This window comes from Tympanuchus pallidicinctus, unplaced genomic scaffold (genome assembly GCF_026119805.1).
Source record: "Tympanuchus pallidicinctus isolate F22 unplaced genomic scaffold, pur_lepc_1.0 scaffold5, whole genome shotgun sequence".
Classification (NCBI taxonomy): Eukaryota; Metazoa; Chordata; class Aves; order Galliformes; family Phasianidae; genus Tympanuchus; species Tympanuchus pallidicinctus.
Genome location: NW_026294769.1, coordinates 31,731,014 through 31,751,470, shown reverse-complemented (window position 1 = coordinate 31,751,470; position 20,457 = coordinate 31,731,014). Strand labels below are relative to the sequence as shown.

Here is a 20,457-nt window from a genome sequence, read left to right as displayed (position 1 = left end):
TATGGAAATGGTGAAACTCAGCAAGTACAGTTGGTGGAGAAAAACATCTGCACTAACTATTCACACACATTTGCATCTTTAAATAGACTTTTAGGACTTTTAGCTGATTTCCAGTGAAGTTTTTCAGTTGCGAGTGCTAGAGCTTTCTTAGAGGCAGTGAGTGTGAAGTGACTGGTTCCAAAAATTAAAAATTTACGTGGACATGTTAAGTGCATCACAGTGAAACTCAGAATAGTTGCTGTGACACAGAAAAAGCATTTACGGTAAGTAGCACTTAGTGAGTGGCAAAGGATAAAGAATACGTCGATACAGAAAATATATTTTAAAACTCCATAAACACTCCGTGGTGTACCTGGAACCCTCCCCTGCCCCCAGATAGTTGTATGCCACTCCTGGGGACTTGTGTCTGAATTTCATCCAGAGTCTTTGAAAACAGCTTGTGATAACATTTAAAGTCAGTATTTGTAATGTTGACATAGCTCAGTGGGTAGGTGTCTGCTGATTTATATGCACACGCATGTATGCAGAGTAGCAGCAAACTGTTCGTGTTTTCTATCAGAGTGACTGACAAAAAGGGGTTGGGAGTCTTTTATCTCATCGGCAGGCCAAGCTTCACCCCCAGCATAAAGTCAGGTCTGTGTGAAGTGCCCTTGGAAGGGGAAGAGGTGGGGTTGGAGCTTAGAGCCTGTTGCTGCTCACTGAATGCCACCTCGTGAACACAGCCTCAGCACGTGGTGGCACGTGGTGGACTACAGCCATTTAGAAATCAGTGGTTGCGTGTGGTGCAGCATCCTCACGGGAAAGATCTGCTACAGCCCCTCAGCTCACATGTGAGCGTGTGGAATGTTGTGAGTCCATACTGTACATCATTCGTATGCATGTCCGTACTGTACATCATTCGCCACACTTACTTTGGAATCCATACAACAAAAGCCAATCTGCAGCAAGGCATTTCCCTCGTCAGCAGGAGCAAGGACCCTCCATAGATTGTCAGTGGCCTGCAGGCCCTGCCCCAAGCCCTTGATGTGAGTACACGCAAAGGCCCTCCAGGAGCAGCAGCCGCCTGGGGGTAGGCCAGGAAGCCATGCTGGCCGCCATGACACTCATGCACAGGAAAATCCTGTTGGCCTCCATGATGTGCCATGCCGGGTTCCCCAGGCCTGGCTGGGAGGAAGCGGTTCTTCAGGAGCACAGGAAGGTCAGATTTTCAGATTTCAATGCTTTACTAGTGGTTTGCTTTCTTCCTTTTTGCTTCAAGAAAAGTGCTGTGCAGGATTAATATGGGCTTGGATTAAAAGCCCTGACAGCAGTGTGACATGCAGAAACACTTGTGTTTGCTGTCTTTAAAGTAAGAACTGGCTCTGTGCTATAATAGCACTGTTCCTCCTCCACTATTTTTTTTTAACCTTGCAAATTAATCCATGCAAATGAGGAGAACTGGATGGGGGAAAAGGAGCTGCCATTGCTTGTCCTGTGGTCATTCTCAGCAACCCTCTGCCAGTCCAGTGTCCCACTGGCCCTCACAGGCCAAAGGGAATAGTTGTATAAGAGGTAAACCCAGGCAGGCAGATAGTAGCCACAAGAAGAAGGTGATTTACTATTGTGTCAGTGATAATGCACCATTTATAATGCTTACTATATATTCCTCTAAACATTTACACAATAATACATCATTTTTGAATGGGATATACATTTTAATAATAAATTTGTTTACAAAATATGTGGCCTAGGCAGTTGCAGGCTATTTTTCTTTGTTCGGTTGCTTGACATAAATTTCTGTTTATCATCTGGCAACGTCCATATGTAAGAAATATATTTGATTTTTAAAGGACAGAAGCTTTTCCGCTTAAGAAACCTAGCTGAAAATGTTCATCTGAAATAAAATGTAACAAAAGTTTACATTTTTTCTGTGAGTAATTTTTCCATTGCTATGATCATTTCCAATTTTAGAGTCAAACCCAGCAATTTGAAAGGGCTGTACACAGATTTGCATCAAAAGTCTCCCATGAATATTCCAGTCATTAATGTACCAACTTGAAAACTCAACTGCTTGGTATCATTTAGTAACTATGACAATAAGTAGTGTTGCTTTAGTACGCTGCAAAGCATTTCAGTAGATGATAGTAGTTTTGTTGGAGGAAAGGAATTTTTGTTTAGTTTTTTTTTTTCTTAACAAAACTGATACCTTCGCTTTCAATTCAAATTTGGGTTGCTTAGGCTTAGGATTGCTTTTTTATTTAAGTGTAACTAATGCAGATTCATACATAGATAAATGCAGGTATGTACCGGGGTATGTGTGCTTATGTGTGTGCATGCGTGAGAAAGGTGAGTGTACTTTGTGAACCTCCCCCCACTTCGAGAGGTAAACAAGAGGATAAAAAACATGGAATTCCAGCTTATGCTGAAAAGCATTGTGTCAGTGGGCAAGGCTCCAGGAATGGTGTTTGGTTGTTTTCTCAGAGTTCGATGGTTACCATCTGGCATTGATAGGGAGATGGCGTTGTCATCAGTTTCAAGATGCAGGAAAGAAATGAATACTCATCTGTTTCCTGTGGATAAGCAAGACGTTGATCATCTAGTAAAATCTTGTTACCTTAAAGAAAACATGCTTGGAATTTGTTTACATAATATACACCAGCTCCAATTTTTATGTTAGTGTACCAGTTTCTTTGAGAGAAGGATGGAGATGTAAAGAAACAGCGTTTTTCAAAAGCACCCTAAGAAAGACATTTTTCAAACAGGTTTATCTTGCCTCTGCTTTATTATTGTAATTAATTTTACTTTTCAAAGGAAGAAAACCACCAAGTGTTACCCATGGAATGGAATAAAATGATTATTTGATTTAGAGTGATCTTTCAAGCATTCTTATGAGTTGTAGTCATTGTAGCATTGTAGTTCATGCTTAAAACAAAAGGTGTAAAAATTGTAGAGCACACCTGGTTAAAAAAACACCAATTACGACTTGCCCTGTGTAAAGGTGAGATTATATCATGGATAGCTAGTTTAATTTATCATCTGGCTAGCATTCCTGTTTTGTCTTTTCCTTGTTACTCATAAATCTTTCAGCTTTTACCATAAGTGTTTATCATTTTTCCTGTTTCCAGTTTTCCACAAGTTGCTTTGTCTGTGATCACCTCACAGTACAGGTTCTGCTAGACAAAGGAAGTTCAGCTGGCTGAGGCTTTTGCAAAAAGGAAGAAATGGTGGGCAACCTCTTGAACTTGAAAAAGGAAAAAAAAAAAGCGGTTCACATTTGACCCTTGTGAAACTTTCTAATTTTCCGTCAGGTTGGCTGTTGGTTTGTTTGTTTTGAACATTTGATGATCTAGCTGCCAGCTTTCAGGAACTGAATTGCATAGTTATTGGAGAAATCTGGTTACACTTTGTTAGAGAAAAGGTTACCATTTACACTGTTGCCCAGTTCCTCCTCTGTAATTTTTTGTATTAGAGTTTAGAATAACACTCAAGACTCTCTCACTAATAGCATACATTCAAAATCATCTTCAAGAGAAAAAAAAAAATTGAGACAAAGCAGAGGGAATTTTTTTTATTAAATATTAGGAATGTGGGTTGACTATATTAATTTTAAATCATTCCTGTAATATTTTCTCCTTTCCTTTGACTCTTCAGATGCTCACATAATATGCAAATCATTTTCCAATGGATACAAAAGAAACATTAAGTATATTAAAATCTGCATTTTAATAAATGTGTCAGTGTATAACACATATCCTGCAACTGAGAAAAAAAATGATAAAAAAGCAATAAAAAGGTAATATAGGCACAGAAGTATTTAATAACTTTTAATGTTTTACAATCGGATAAAAATAAATGTGGTCTTGAAGCTGTTTGATACAGGTTTAAGAAATGCCCTAGTCTGAGTTTAATACGTTTTGGCTCTTTAGGAATAGCAGGTCTGTGTTGTTCGTGTGCATCTGATATCTCCTTTGACCTGTAGGGATTAAGCTTGTGGACATGTTTCTTTTTCATTTCAGATGGAGTGGATGTTGAGGATGACCCCACTTGCTCATGGCCAGCATCATCACCTTCCAGCAAGGACCAGACTTCCCCGAGCCATGGAGAAGGTTGTGATTTTGGTGAAGAGGAAGGAGGCCCAGGGTTGCCCTATCAGTGCCAGTTTTGTGACAAATCGTTCAGCCGCCTCAGCTACTTAAAGCACCACGAGCAAAGTCACAGTGACAAACTCCCTTTCAAATGCACGTATTGCAGTCGTCTCTTCAAACACAAACGAAGCAGGGACCGCCACATAAAGCTTCATACGGGAGACAAGAAATATCACTGCAGTGAGTGTGATGCAGCATTCTCAAGGAGTGATCATCTCAAAATTCACTTAAAGACTCATACGTCCAACAAGCCATATAAATGTGCCATTTGTAGACGTGGATTCCTGTCATCTAGTTCGCTGCATGGCCACATGCAGGTTCACGAGAGGAACAAGGATGGCTCTCAGTCTGCTTCCCGGATGGAGGACTGGAAAATGAAGGACACTCAGAAGTGCAGTCAGTGTGAAGAAGGCTTTGATTTTCCTGAAGATCTCCAGAAGCACATTGCGGAATGTCACCCTGAGTGTTCTCCTAATGAAGACCGATCTGCTCTTCAGTGTGTTTATTGTCACGAACTCTTTGTAGAGGAAACGTCTCTGGTGAACCACATGGAGCAGGCTCATAATGGTGAGAAGAAGAATTCATGCAGCATTTGCTCTGAGAACTTTCACACTGTGGAAGAGCTGTACAGCCACATGGACAGTCACCAGCAACCAGAATCATGCAACCACAGCAACAGCCCATCATTGGTAACTGTTGGCTATACCTCAGTCTCAAGTACCACTCCAGATTCCAATCTCTCTGTTGATAGTTCAACGATGGTGGAAACGGCTCCCCCTATACCAAAAGGCCGTGGAAGGAAGCGGGCAGCTCAGCAAGTGCCAGATATCACTGGTCCTTCAAGTAAACAGGCAAAAGTTACCTATAGCTGCATTTATTGCAACAAACAGTTGTTTTCCAGCCTCGCAGTTTTGCAGATACACCTGAAAACTATGCATTTAGATAAACCTGAACAAGCCCATATCTGTCAGTACTGTTTGGAGGTATTGCCATCTCTCTACAATCTGAACGAGCATCTTAAGCAAGTCCACGAAGCTCCGGATCCAGGGCTGATTGTTTCCACCATGCCTGCGATGGTGTACCAGTGCAACTTCTGCTCTGAAGTGTTCAATGACCTCAACACTCTTCAGGAACATATCCGATGTTCTCATGGATTTGCCAACCCTGCTGCTAAGGACAGTAATGCGTTCTTTTGTCCCCATTGCTACATGGGGTTTCTTACAGATTCTTCTCTGGAAGAGCATATTAGACAAGTCCATTGTGATCTTAGCAGTTCCCGTTTTGGTTCCCCTGTGCTCGGAACCCCAAAAGATCCAGTAGTGGAAGTGTATTCTTGTTCTTACTGTACAAATTCTCCAATATTTAATAGCGTTCTTAAATTGAACAAGCATATCAAGGAGAACCATAAGAACATTCCTTTGGCACTGAATTACATCCACAATGGAAAAAAATCCAGAGCCATGAGTCCCTTATCTCCTGTAACGATTGAGCAGACCTCTTTAAAAATGATGCAGGCAGTTGGAGGTGCTCCTCCTCGTCCTGCAGGTGAATATATTTGTAATCAATGTGGTGCTAAGTATACTTCCTTAGACGGTTTTCAGACTCATTTAAAAACACATCTTGATACTGTCCTGCCAAAACTGACCTGCCCTCAGTGCAACAAGGAATTTCCAAATCAGGAGTCTCTGCTGAAGCATGTTACCATTCATTTTATGATCACCTCAACCTACTACATCTGTGAAAGCTGTGACAAGCAGTTTACTTCTGTGGATGACTTGCAGAAGCACCTACTAGACATGCATACATTTGTATTCTTCCGCTGCACCCTGTGCCAAGAGGTTTTTGACTCCAAAGTCTCTATCCAACTACACTTGGCTGTGAAGCACAGCAATGAAAAGAAGGTATATAGATGTACGTCTTGCAACTGGGATTTCCGCAATGAGACTGACCTACAGCTTCATGTTAAACACAACCACTTGGAGAACCAAGGCAAAGTGCACAAGTGCATCTTCTGTGGTGAGTCCTTTGGTACAGAGGTGGAGCTGCAGTGCCATATTACTACGCACAGCAAGAAGTACAACTGCAAGTTCTGCAGCAAAGCTTTCCATGCCATCATCCTGCTGGAAAAGCACCTAAGGGAAAAACATTGTGTTTTTGAAACAAAAACTCCAAACTGTGGAACGAATGGGGCATCTGAGCAGGTTCAGAAGGAAGAAGTGGAGCTCCAGACCTTGTTGACAAATAGCCAGGAGTCCCATAACAGCCACGACGGCAGCGAAGAGGATGTGGACACATCTGAGCCTATGTATGGCTGTGACATCTGTGGAGCAGCTTACACCATGGAGACTCTCCTGCAAAACCACCAGCTTCGAGACCACAACATTCGACCTGGAGAGAGTGCCATAGTGAAGAAAAAGGCTGAACTCATTAAAGGGAATTACAAGTGTAATGTGTGTTCTCGAACATTCTTCTCTGAAAACGGGCTCCGAGAACACATGCAGACACACTTGGGACCAGTGAAACATTACATGTGCCCAATCTGTGGCGAGCGGTTTCCATCTCTTCTGACTCTTACTGAACATAAAGTCACACATAGTAAGAGCTTGGACACTGGAAACTGCAGGATTTGCAAGATGCCTCTGCAGAGTGAGGAGGAATTTTTAGAGCATTGCCAGATGCACCCTGACTTGAGGAACTCTTTGACAGGGTTCCGCTGCGTGGTGTGCATGCAGACTGTGACCTCCACGTTGGAACTGAAAATCCACGGCACATTCCACATGCAGAAAACTGGAAATGGTTCTGCCGTGCAGTCTACGGGGCGCGCACAGCATCTCCAGAAACTGTACAAGTGTGCTTCTTGCCTGAAGGAGTTTCGTTCAAAACAGGATTTAGTGAAACTTGACATCAATGGTCTGCCATATGGTCTGTGTGCTAGCTGTGTTAATCTCAGTAAAAGTGGTAGTCCAAGTGTCAACATCCCTTCAAGCAGTAACAGACAAGGCATGGGCCAAAATGAGAACTTGAGTTCCATTGAGAACAAAAGCAAGGCAGGGGGACTGAAGACTCGATGTTCTAGTTGCAATGTTAAATTTGAATCAGAAAGTGAACTCCAAAACCATATTCAGTCAATCCACAGAGAGCTTGTTCCAGACAGCAACAGTACACAGCTGAAAACACCACAAGTATCTCCAATGCCCAGAATCAGCCCCTCCCAAACTGAAGAGGTAACCCTTTTTATTTTGCTCTTGACACCTTCCATCCTTTTAGAAAAAATCCCCCTTTTTTCAAGTCGTCTTGTCACTTGTCATGAAATTCTTAGGCTGAACCATGTTACATTTCCATCTGTAGCTATTAGCTAGTAATTACTTGCTTCTTGATATGCCTTACATCTTGGATTGAATTGTGCGGAATAGGACTAATTCCAGTCTCCCTAGGATATTGTCTTCTGTATCACTGAGGAGACCTATCTTCATGCCAGCACAACTGAGATCTGGAATCTTACCCTAGCTCTGTTAATGCGTTGGAATCCCCAGCTAGGAGTTGTGCTTACGGCAGGGAGCATTAATGACAGAGGAGTAGAACGCAGTGAGCCAAAATGCTGGCAGAAGGGGCAGATTTTTAAAAAATATTTGTGAACAACAAACTGCGGTTGGTTTTTTTCTTTGCAAATTGTGTTGTAGACATTGATTTTCTCACTTACAGCATATTTGGATTAAATAGAAGTGCAACACTAGCCTAAGGTAAATGGGAAATGCGTCCTTCAGAGGCAGTTCCTTGTTTTACTTTTCTTTCCAATCCCGATGAACAGATTTTGATGTTGCTGAAGCACCTAGTGCCTGATGAATGAAATCCTGTTCATGCAGTGTAACTTAGGAAATAAATCTACGTTTCAGAAAAAAGCAAAGGGTCAAACTCTTAAAAGATCTCATCTGCTTTCTCAGACTCGAGTGACCAAGAAATAATGGCTGTATGGGGAGTATAGGGGGAATGTGGGGGAGTCATTTACGGACTGAAGGGAATCTGTTTTATCTCTGATCTTCAGAAATACTAGCAATAGAATGACCGACAACTAGTATTTTAGGCATGGTGTTTTGCATCATAACCTATTATAGTTCAGGAAACCTTAAAACACAGCGCACACAAATTAAAAGAAATAATAGCTTTTGTTTCGAAGAAGCTTATAACATGTAATGATGCAAGTGTGTTGTAACCCATCACTGTGAATGCATATGGATACCCTGTGGTTAAAGAGCTGCTCTTCCGTCTCTTTCATCACTCCCTATTTGTGAGCCCATCTGTTGGGCAAGAAATCTCTTAGCCTGTCACCCAGTAGACGTGTGCAAATTGGAGGGCAGGGGGGAAGCAGAGAGAAGGAGGGGTGATGCATAAGGATGTGTGGTTCAAGAGGTAAGTGTGGAGCTACTGAGAATATAGATGGGAGGAGGCTACTGAAGCAGCACAGGACCTGGTGTGTTACCAAGAGGAACACTCCAGCTGGGAGATGAAAGTATAATACCAGTCAGGATGCATCCACCAGAGAAAGACTCCGTGCTTTTATGACATCTGCATCTCCAGTGTGCAAACTGTGGGTTATGGGTGACGCTTGGGGAATGGGATGTGTTGCATAGTTAATGGGAGGAGCAGTTTGTTAGATTGAGAACTGCAAGTCTAAGGAAAACCTTTTCAAAGAGGAGAGAAAAGGAGTGGCTCCCATCATTGTACTTCTAAGCCATTGATGGTCCTGTCGTATTGCTGCTGAGTAGGAATCACTGAGTGACCAGCTGCAGATTTTTGATAAAATCACAATCATCCTGTTTTCTTTCATCTTTTCCCAAAAGACTGCCTGATGTCTCTCTTCACAGTCATTTTGGAAGCCAATTCCTGGTACCTCAAGCATGAACAGAATCATACATGTTAAGGCAGTTAACAAGATAACATGTTGCCAATTTGACTTTCTCTTCCTTGTAAACTAAGGAAAATGAGATTTAGGCAACTCTGCAGTGATATAAGGTCAGTTACCTTCAGTGTCCTCAGGGAATCTTCTTGTACTTGGATCAGGTATAATCAGGGTTTTTATGTCTTCTGATTGGTCTCATGTTTCTTTTCTTGCTTTTTTCAATTTTTATCTTAGAAATGTACGTAGGATGAAAAAGCCTTTTAAACTACATCAAGATTTTTGAGTAGCATTTGCTAGCTTTCAAATCACCATTTGCCTTCTGCCTCCGTTCAGAGCTCTTAAACTGATTTTTCGGTGCCTGTGGTTTTGTCTTCACATGTGTAACCTAGACTTTCAGATTCTTTTCTCATGGGAGGCAAAAAGCTATCAAGTTCCTGATAAAGCATTAGTACTTCTGGAAACTATAAACGCATGTTTATAAAATCTTGAAGTATAATTTAATTTTCTAACACATATTATTTCAAATTGTAGTGATGCGAACGTTAGAGCGATGAGAATCAAAATTCAAAGTGGTATTGCAAAGATGTTCAATGCTATAGATTTGTTATCCAGGCTGAGAGAAATGAAAACATAAGCATATAACACAAACAGTAAAAACAAATTGGGTTTCTAAAATTTATTATTAGTAAGTGGCTTTGGTCCTGCACTGGAAGAGTATTTGTTGAATTGAATGAGCTATTAAAGAAAGTTACTTAAATGTGCTATTTTGGAGAAATTTTCAACAACAAAAAAAAATCATTACATTAAGGAGTGAAGGTTCCATTTGCATTATTTATAGTTGTTGGCTTGAGTTTTCAAGGTTCAAGTAAATAATAGTTCACTTAAGAAGCAAGAAAAATATGAAGTAGTTATCAGACAATTAACAGTACTGAATATACCTTTTTAAGATAAAAGATAACACTAAACACATGGTTTCTGCCTTCTTGGTCAAGTATTCTTATGCTTAAGCTAGAACAGTTTAGTCTGTATAAAAAAACATCATAGGATGTGATTGTACTATTGTCTTCAGACAGACAGACTTGAGACTTGAACAGTTCGACTGTGGATAGACAGCTATTGAAAGAGCTTTTAAATTAGTAAATCTCTAATTTATTCTTTGAGCTTAATGAGATGCTGAATTCAGGCTGTAGATTTCTTGTAAAAATCCTAAATTATTGCAAGTATGCTGTTAGGCTAGAATAATAATCTTGGTGATACTTAATGTTTAAAAGTGAAGAACAAGGTTTAATATGATAGTGAATTGAGAACTAGACAGAGATTATTTTCCCGCCACTCATGTGCTTTGGCACCTCGGACAAATCCACTGGACAAATCCACTTCCTCACTTTCCTTTTTGAGAAAATAATTTTGATAGTTTCTGAAAATTCATTGCCATGCTTAATTACGATACATTTTCTGCAAAGCTCTAGGAAGATAAAAAGCAATGTTCAGGAAAAGATGTGCAGCTTTGCCTCTTTTGCTCTTCTTCACTGTGTTGCATGCACCTAATGAGAGAACTGCTGGCACAGCAGAAAGGTGTGCCTTTTCTTTTGTACAGAAGCTTCACAACTTCTGTACACTCAGAACCATACCAGCATAACAGTTCAATAATAATTGCACTGCTAATTGCTTAGCAGACGGGGGAGGAGGGAGTGGACTTTACACCAACAGTTCATTGGTAAAGCTGATCTGGTGCTAGTGTGTCCTGTGAGCCAGGACACTGTGCTCAGTTTGGGGTCCTGTTGATAACATCCAGAGTGGATGCTCAGCAAGCATAATTGCTGCTCTAAGTAGCTAAAGTTATGTATCACTTTTTTTCATGAATGTGAAGCTCATGTGAATTACTGTATTACCTGTGGCAATGCAGACAGTCCTTCATTAATAATACAAGGACATTCTGGGTTTTCTGGTCCTGAGAAGAAAAGGGGCAGTGCAACAACACTGCTAAATTACCACAGGAATAAAGATGTTTATGTAGGTGTTGCAAAAGACTTACAGAAATTGACTGTAGCAGAGAATCAAAGTGCTGAACAAAGGAGAAAAGAACTAGCAACAGTGAAGCCAGCTGAAGAATGGCGGTGAGAATCTGGGGCTGCTCTCTGTCCCGTTGTGGTTGCATAGAGCTGTATGCCATGGTGGGCACGGCCCAGCAAGGAGCACCGAGCACATCACAGCACCATTCTGGAAGGAGCCATAAAGGTGCAGGCTGACAATGAGCTCATGGGAACAGGAGTCACAGAATTCCGGTGCTGAAGAGCTGGTGGCTCCCTGAATCTCAACTCTGACCTCAGATGAATCTTGAAATGGTATCTCTGGGAGAACGAATGGCATTCAGGTAGGTGTACTATTTTACTTTTACATGTTTTTTTGCCCCTCTTTATTTGTGGGCATTGAATCTACCTTTCTTACTGTTCCTCCCCTCCATTCCCCAAGACTGCCAAACTCAAAAAGACGTAACAGGAGCTGCCTTTCGAAGTAGTTGGTTTGTTTCAACATCAGATACTGGCAATCAGAGGCAGAAAGAAGAGAGGAAAGACTAAGCAACCCAGAAACGTTCCCAAATGCATGCTTTTGGCAGGGCAAGCAACTGCATTTTAGCAACATAAATCACCGTGCTTTTAACTGAAGAAATGCTCTGAAATCAATACTCATGCATTTAATTGAAATACATAAAGAAATTAAAATAATCCTCCTCATCAGCAATCCAAGCTGATCATTTGAACTACAGGATTTTTGTGGATAAGCACATAGACTTGTACTGTAAACATTGGGTTTCCTGTCAGTGAATCCATGCCCATGATTTTCATGCTGGATTTTGGATTCAGGGATGGAAAAAGGTAAAGAAGGTTTGTTGCTGGCAAAAAGATTTGTATTTGAAAGAGTTTGTGGAAGTAATCTGTAGCAAACATATTTTCTGCTTCTGGAGTTTCAGAACAAGCTTGCTAAAAATACAACTTCACCTTCTGGCATCATTTTGACATTGTTTTCATGAAGATAATATGTGGCCATATGTATTTTTAGTAAGGGCTACTCTGTTCTTCTAGACACAGAAGGCCACCTTCACATTACCATACACTCTTAATTTCTGGTAGGAAATTGCCATGGAGTGGCTGACAAGATAGCATTTTTTCTTCTCTTTGTCTTTACACTTTCAGTAATGATTTATCAGACAACTCCTCTGCATTTAACAAAGATGGTCCTGTTGCTACTGTCCTGTTGCTATTAATCCTACTGAAGTTAAGCAGCAAATTTCCCACCTTTCTGCACTTACCAGTTTGTGAAAGGAACTCCTTATGTTAATTGGGAGCTGCTAAACAGTAGTAAGCTTTTTTAGTTTCCCGTTCACTTAACATTAAAATCTGATGCTGTCATGTTGTTTGTCAGATGCTTCAGCTGAGAAATTCTTCATACCTTTGCATCGGAGGAAGAAAGGATAACTTGTTCTCCAAACTTTACAAGAGTTCCAAGCCAAGATTTCCATGAAACATGGCAGCGGAAGGAGTGTTTCCTTGAAGAAAAGCAGACTAACAGGAGAGGGGCACAGGAAAATAGATGAAGACATTAAGCAAATCTAGAGAGGTCATATGCAAATGTACTTACGTCTCATGGAACTTCAACAAAGCTTTATGAGACAAAGTGCCCTAAGATGTACGCTCCTGCAGATCATCTGGGCAGCCCACTGTTTTCATGGGGCTTTCCTCATTCACGTACCTGCTGGCCAAGTGACCAGGGTAACATCACAGTTTCCCTTCCACACAACCTCAGTGGAAAATGAACAGTACTTTGACCTCAAAATCATGTAGAAACCACAATAAACTTTCTCTTTTTTTTCTAGCCTGATCATCTTTGGGAACAAGACATGGGAAATCATGATAATTCTCTTTTTGTCTCTTTGCATACTACTAGAGAGTTCTCTCTCTTCCCTCTCCAACTTTTGAACTATTCTTGCTCAGTTTCAACAAAAACTTTATAGCTGACAGGAATATTAAAGTCTGTAGAGTTTTTACAACTTTGGTGGAAGAAAAATGATCCAGCATATCATCTATGATAGAAACTGAACAAGAAAGAAACCTTTTAGAGATCCAAATCGGGAAGATGGCTTTAACTGAAGTTCATATCTGGTTTCTCTGCAAAAGTCAATCAGCCACAAGACATGAAGCTATAAGGAACCATGATTCACTGTTTGTGGTGATTACACAGTAACTTTTTAACTGATTGTAAATGTTTTGAGAAGTGCTATTTGTTTATTTGTTTTTTAATCACTGCTCAATAAAGCTATTATATGCAATGTGTGTATTATTTATCTCACACACCAAACATGACACCCGAATTTGTCACTCTATCATGAGAAACATAAAATGTTCATTTAAAATGAATGCTAACTGTTCATTTAAAATGAATGTGCATCCCCAGTACTGCTTGTTCCAGAAAGTTGTGCAGAATGAACATAAATGAACCACCTGATAGGTGGCATCTTGGAGAGTCCTCTTGTTTGACCTATGTCTCTGTGAAGACTGGTGATTGGTCTTAACTCTAATTGGGTTATTCAAAATCTTTGGATACTTTTTTCTCCTTCCAATCTCATTTTCCATTTATTCTATTTACTGCATTCTTTTACAAATTATTGTATAAAATATGTCTGTAGATATGACAGCAGAAATGTGTGTCCTGTTAACATTAGTTGTTGCCAAGGGGCATATCAAGGCAGGAGTCGGTGGGCACAAGTTGAAATACAAGGGCTTCCATATAGATAACTGGTACCCAGAAGGGTTGCCCAGAAGAGCTTTTGGAGTCTGAGTATTGCTGCCTAAACAGAGGACTGGTCCAAAATGGTGTCCAGAGATCCCTTCCAATCTCTGTGATTCTGTGGTTTCCAGAGTGCTTTTGGCCTGCCTACCAGATGCACCTCTGTATCACCTTGTTCTCTCTTGGTGTTTAAATCTTTATTGCTAGTATAGATGTCATAAGTCAGGGAATGAAAAGGTGGGGCATCTCAGTACAGTCCTACTAGTAACAATGTGCAAATCAATGAAAAAAACCCACACAGTTCGCAGTTTCTGTTGGAGACCTACGTTCATCAAAGTGAAGGCCCACATGCGTTCACTGATCATTCGTAATACCCGTGAAATGCCTTTGAAAAGCCTCTTAAAAATATAGCCTCTTAGAAATGCAGTCATTAAAAGTTGCTTGCTGCTTGTATACTCAAAAGCAAGGTGGAAGGTAGGAGGAAAAGAGACTGTTTGTCCCCATTGGTCATGCTTCCACAGTTTTGGTATCCTGCATACGATAGTGTTCCTCTCTTGCCTGTTACCCAGTTTCAGCAGTATGCAAAAAGGCATACCTTATGGCTTCTTGTGTCTGGAAGGCCTCCTCTTCCTTCTGCTTTTTCTGAGAAGAATTAGAATGGTTCACCAACAGAAAATGATCTGAGATTCCAAGCTTCCAAATTTCCTTTTTCCATCTTCATTTCCACTTCCACAACAGTCCTCTTGGTTTCTGTTCTGACGGCTGAAGTAGGTTTGGTGTGAAACTAGGAATGTGGCTGTCTGCACATGCCAATCCTGAAGCTTTCCCTGACAAACTCACAGTTGATCCTTTCTGCTGCTTGGGCCTTCTTTTGCAGGCCTAATAAGGGAATGTCTGCAACACCTGATTGTTTTTGTGAATGCTTTCTCTTAACCTTACCACTTCTGTTTTCTTGTAATCCCTGCTTCACAATTTCATAGTGCATATAATGGTGGTCTAGACAAGCCTAGACATACGGTATTCTGTTTCTGAAGTAAACCCCTTGATCTTTTTTTCTGTTAGAGTACGGTAGATTGAAGCCCATGAACTTATTACAAGATGTACCTAAGAGGAACTACTGGAATTTTAAGAAGTAGTATGAAAGTAAAAGGTTGTAAAATAGGACAGAGGGAACTGTGGGAGGTTCCTGTAGTTCCCTTAGAGGAAAGCAAGTATGTCTTCACTGGAAAAACTGCCAGACACAAACCGTTGTGGGCAGCAATGAAGACTGACTCAGTGGCATGCTTGTTTTGCTGGTACACCACATCCTTGGGCAGCTCTGCTGCCGCTGTTGAGGTTTGCCAACTGGGCGTGCAGTCAGGCATCACTGCAATGTCAGCAGCTGTATGCCCGCTCAGACTGGTATATTTGTTAACATTGATGTGGCCTGACAGTATCCATACAGAGTGGTGCTATAATCACAGCAGTATGATTGTGGAGTTCAGTTAGTGGAATATTTTGTAGTGTAGGCAAGCTTTTGTATGGTTCCAGTCTTGTGAAGTCCTATTGGCTTCGCAAGTGAAGCCTTCAGTTGTGAAGTCCCATTGACTTGCTCAAGTGCAGAGCTAATTGCAGGAGAAGGATCTAAGGGGTTTAATCCTTCTCCTGATATTTCAATGAAAATTAATTTCTTATATATTATGTATGAGTAATATATTTCTGTTTGTACATTAATATTAATGCTGCATATTTTTGAGCACCACTGTTCCATAGGACGGAATTATCCGCGTAAGTAATAGCCCAGAATTCTTCAAGAATAAAGGTTGAATTGAAAATGGACAAGTAAGGAAAAGAAAAATGTCCCAAGTCTCGCTTTAGAGATTGAAATTAATTGTCATTAATTTTCCATAGAGTGGGAGAAAAGTGTTTTTAATGTTCAAATTAAATAAACAAAATGAGGTGTATAAAAGGCTCCCAGTTTTGCCTTTCTGTTAAAATCCAGAAAGCTTTTACAAAATTTGTGATGGTGAAAAGAGACAAAAGAGTATTCTCTTGTGCGTACTTGCAAACTATTAATTTTATTGGTCTACATCTGTTGCTGATTGTTGGTGAAGAAAGTAGTGGCTATATTGAATGGCAGTCTGTCTCAGTATGCCTTTTTTTTTAAACAAAGGAAAAAAAGAACTAGACTTGAAAAAGCCCACCAGCAATTCATCAGCCTACTCAGAATATCAGCTTTCTGCATCTCAGACCTGCCAAGTCATGCTCTGCTGCTTGTGCTTTGATGCCACATCATCTGCAAAATTATCAGTGCAGTCTCGGTTGTAGTATCCCCTTAACATCCATAGCCATGTAGCTGCTCTGAGATTGAGATACGGAATGTGAGGATGCCTCTTGGTGGGTTTGCAGTTCTCTCTCTTGTCTCTTATCTCTCTCTTATTTGATTTTAAGCGCAGTGTAAGGAGACAGAAAGGGGGAGGAATGCCGACCTGTGGGGCCTATTTAGGGTACTTACTTTAGCTGGGGGGTTGGACCTGATGATTTCTTGAGGTCTCTTCCAACCCCTGCGATTCCATGATTCTGTGACTCTGTGACAGGAAGTTCAGTCCCACCACAACCTCCAGATTCCTGAGAACTGCTGAGCATGTGCACTTGCCATGTTTTGAGGCCCAGTCTTTCCCTGAATGAGGCCCTAGGATAGAAAATCAGAAAAAAAGCATATTTGTTTTCTAGATCCCAAATCAAATTCATGGTACTTACAGCTATTTGTAGTTACAAACTATGTAAACGTGATAGGAAGTAATCAAGAGAAAATAAATACAAGACACGTGGTGCCAGTTTTATAGTCCCTTTTCTGTTAGCTACCTGATTTTCAAAGATGTGTGGAGACCTAAAGGATTAGAGAGCTTGAAGGGAAGAGATGCAGTTTCAAAAGGTTGCAAGATGTGTTTTCTGTATAGGGATGTGAGACATTGCAAGCTAATGCACTTCATCAGCTAGGGGAAGAAAAGATTTGTAACTAAGAGGCACTGAAGACAGCTCTGATTAAATACAGCATCCAGAATGCAAAGTTGGAAGACAGGACAGCAACTTAAGGCTTCAAGTAGAGAAGGAAGAACTGATAGAACTTTGTGTATTAAAGCAATGAGTAACTGCTGTGAAAGAAATTTCAGAATGTTTTTTTCTCCATTTATTGTTTTTCTTCACATAGAATTGACTGTCTTTTCTCTCTAAACGTGTACTCAGATCCCACTATACTTAAGACCCTAATAAACAAAAGCAGAACAGAAATTTTTTTATAAAATTTTTATAAACATATTTTTAATAACAATCAGGAAATACTACTTAAAGGGTGTTCTATTAGCAATGAGAAGAGTTAGCAATTAGTTCAGAAAAAATGCAAGCTGACAGTGGCCCATAAGCAAGATAAATAGCTAACTGTGCAGTGAAACTGTCTAACATATGCTTAGTTCTTTTAGAGCTTAAGGTTGACAAAGTAAGCATCCAGGAAGATAGAAAAGAAATCCTCAATTAAGGTACTGTCAAAAATAATCTGAGTTATGATGAAAAATGGCTAAATGGACAAATAGGCTGGGACCATGGTTGCTCTTGTGCCTCACGCAGGGCCGAGCACGCTGCTAACGCTTAATGAAATAATAATGTAAAAAATCAGCTGGCAGCATTAGGAGTTAGCACCAGCAAGTTGCTGTAGTTAGTACGCAAGTTTTAACTTGCTTTTGCAAATGATCTTTTGGGAGCACAAACACGGAAGCTATTTGCTTTCTCTTGTCAGATTAGCTTTCTGTTAGTTTAACAGGTGGAATTCATTCCAATCTGGATTTAATGTGAGGGAATGTGGGAGAGAATGATTAGTCTGGGAGAGGGAAATCAGAGGATGTGGGAGGTGCAGGGTTACTCTTTTTCAGCAGTAGCAAGTTGACTTGGCAGTGTTGTTGATCCATGCCATCGTTCAGTGCTAAAACAAAGTGGAAAAAGCCTTGAAAATCCCCCTTACCAGGATCACAGGGGTAAGCAATGTATCTGGTTGTAAATGGGAGGTTATTGCAATGATGAACAGGTACACATCAAAGTCATTTTCAATGCTAGAGACTATTGCATGCAGGAGAGGTCAGGATATAGTGCAGAATAAACTTGGGATGCCTGTAAGTCTGTAAGCAAAAGGGGATGGAAGGATTATGCATGAAGTTATGGGTTTGTGCATTTGATGTAGACAGTGAGGAGAGAAAGTAGTGACAGAAGAACACTCAGAAATTTTGGATTTATCAGAGGGTAGGAAGTAGTGATTCAGAAAGGGAGGATCGCGTCTAAATTTTTTGCTAAAGAATGTAAACATTTACCAGAATCTTAGCAAAGCTTTTGACAGAGTATTGCAAGAAGGACTAATTTATTCGGTTGATACACGTGGCATAGGAAGAGCTACTTTGTCTGACTTAGAAAAGCAACACTAACCTGGATATGGGTAGCATTGAAGTCTTGTGAAGCAGTTAAGGCTGGAGGGATGTGAATAATGGAAAACCTTGAGAGTCACTACTTGCATGAATTTTTCTGAATTTATGTAGTGTATCAGTAGTCTGGAAGAAAGAAGAAGTAGTGAAGTGATGAAATTCAGTGGTAGTACAAAACTGGGGAAATGTCAGAACAAAATAGGCACGTGATAAAATTCTGAATGACCCTAACAAGGAGGTGAAACAGGAGCAAATATATAGCATATGCAGTTCATTCTCAGGTAATGTAATGAGATTAGGAAATTGGAAAAGAAAAAAAAGCATGTATGGGTATCTGAAAGTCACAGGACACAGAAGGCTACATAGAAGGACCTTCTCAATAGAACTATGAATCCTCTATTAGAGGAGTTGGTAGATTGTTCATTAGTTGTCTGGCTTTTAAAAAGCAGAGTTTTTGTTTTTAAAAGCAAATAGAATTGTGGATTAAATTCAAGTACCAATTGAAACACCATACTCCTGGGCCACTTATAAAGGCAGCAAAGCCCATTTTGACATGACATGGACACTTTTGAGAACCTTTATATAAGGAAATTCTGAAAACTGCAAAGTGACAAGTGCAGATCAGGACAATAATTAAAGGTCTAGGTGATATTAATTATTCAAAAGGTTAGAGAGACACATGCATATGCTCTGCATGGATTGAAGGCCCTATCTGAAGCTCATTAAGTGTAGTCACAGAGAAGCTTTGCATGCTGGAAGGCTTTAAATCAGCTCTGAAATCAGTAATGAAAAAGAACAAGAATGCAAGAGGCAGTGTGGCTGCCCAGTGCTTATGTGAGTCATCTACTCCAAGCAGTTGTTCTTCTAGGACAGTTTTGAATGGCCCCAGCTGTGACTTGGGCATCAGATTTGCGCTCAGTGTGTAGGAAATGAATTGTCAGTTGGTTTCTTGACAGGAGGGGGTTTGTGAATGATTGTGAGGTTTTTTATTGAGGAGTTGTGTTTATTTTATGGAAAGGTGAGGCTGTGGTGATATAAGAAATGAAAAGAAAACATTCAGATATTTTCAGAATTCCATGTGATAATGTGTGCATCGTTCTCTGGAACGTATCTTTGGAAATCTTGCAGCAAGGCACAGTCTAGCACACTGCAGCTGCTCCTGATTCCTTGTTGGTACTGCCTGATGTATATATATGGAAATGTACTGGCCAGGTTCTTCTGTGGTCCGCCATTGCTGCTATGACATCAGTCTAACAGTTAATGTGTGTCGGTTTGTATTTGTGCTTGGAGAGGGGAACGACAGTGCTGGCATGTTTGTCAGAAGGCTGACGGGTGTCCTCTAGCAAATGCAGCCATGGCAGGTTAGGATGCAAGTGCCCTGAGCTGTCCACCCTTCATCTTCATGTGGAGTTGAAATGCCCTGGGCAGTGAGCTGGAGCAGCAAGGCCTGGGTGCCTGCTATTCCTGCTGGGCCTTCCCTCAGTGACTTGGGCAGAGGGGCAGGGAGCTCTGCTGGGGCTCTGGTGCTGCAAACAGCTGCAGCAAGGCCAGGCAAGGACGGCTGTCACAGCCTTTGTTGCGTCCTGCCTTGCAAAGGGTTGCAGACAATTGAGAGAGTCAGGTGGCTTTCAGTCATGACCCAATTTTATTTCTATGCAATGCTACGCTGGCACAGCAAGGCTTCTTGCCTGGCAGGGGAGATGGAGCTGCCATTCTCCAAGGCTCCTTTCCATCTTATACCCCCCAGGTTTCCCCTTTGTGGGAACGCAGACTGAGGAGAGCTCAGTCTCCCCTGGATCTGACTCTAGTCAGTCTACCCAGCTCTGACAGGGAGCTGGCCACCAGGCACAGCAGGATCCAGGAGCCCATGTAAGCAGTCATGAGTGCTGCTGGTCTGACAAAGCCTATGAGACTAAGATGTAACTTGCAGTAAAAAAGAGCTTCTTTAGAATGTGAAACGTATGGAAATAAGTATGTGGGTTTTGTTCAACACGGTGTGAAAGTGTCTGGGTTTGATCACTTTGAAAATCTAAGAGTAAATGGAATTTATTGAGTTTGCTTTTAAAATCAAAACTTAACCAGGAACAAGTTTAGACACTTTGAGGTGAATGTGTCAAGCTAATAAAAGTTGATGTCAACATTTTAGAATATGTTCAGAAACAAAGAAGAAATTGGTTTTGATCAAGCAGCAGTCACAAAAAAACAT

General features: G+C 40.8%; 1 protein-coding gene across 6 annotated transcripts in view; it reads left to right on the top strand.

Annotated features, from left to right (window-relative positions):
* The window catches only part of ZNF521 (zinc finger protein 521), a 236,607-nt gene that overhangs the window by 96,662 nt on the left and 119,488 nt on the right, over positions 1-20,457 (top strand). For all 6 annotated transcript variants that reach the window (XM_052703677.1, XM_052703672.1, XM_052703674.1 and 3 more), the window contains one exon: positions 3,996-7,348. In XM_052703677.1, coding sequence (XP_052559637.1) covers positions 4,436-7,348 — 2,913 coding nt within the window. In that variant the 5' untranslated portion in view covers positions 3,996-4,435. The remainder of the gene's footprint in view (positions 1-3,995; positions 7,349-20,457) is intronic.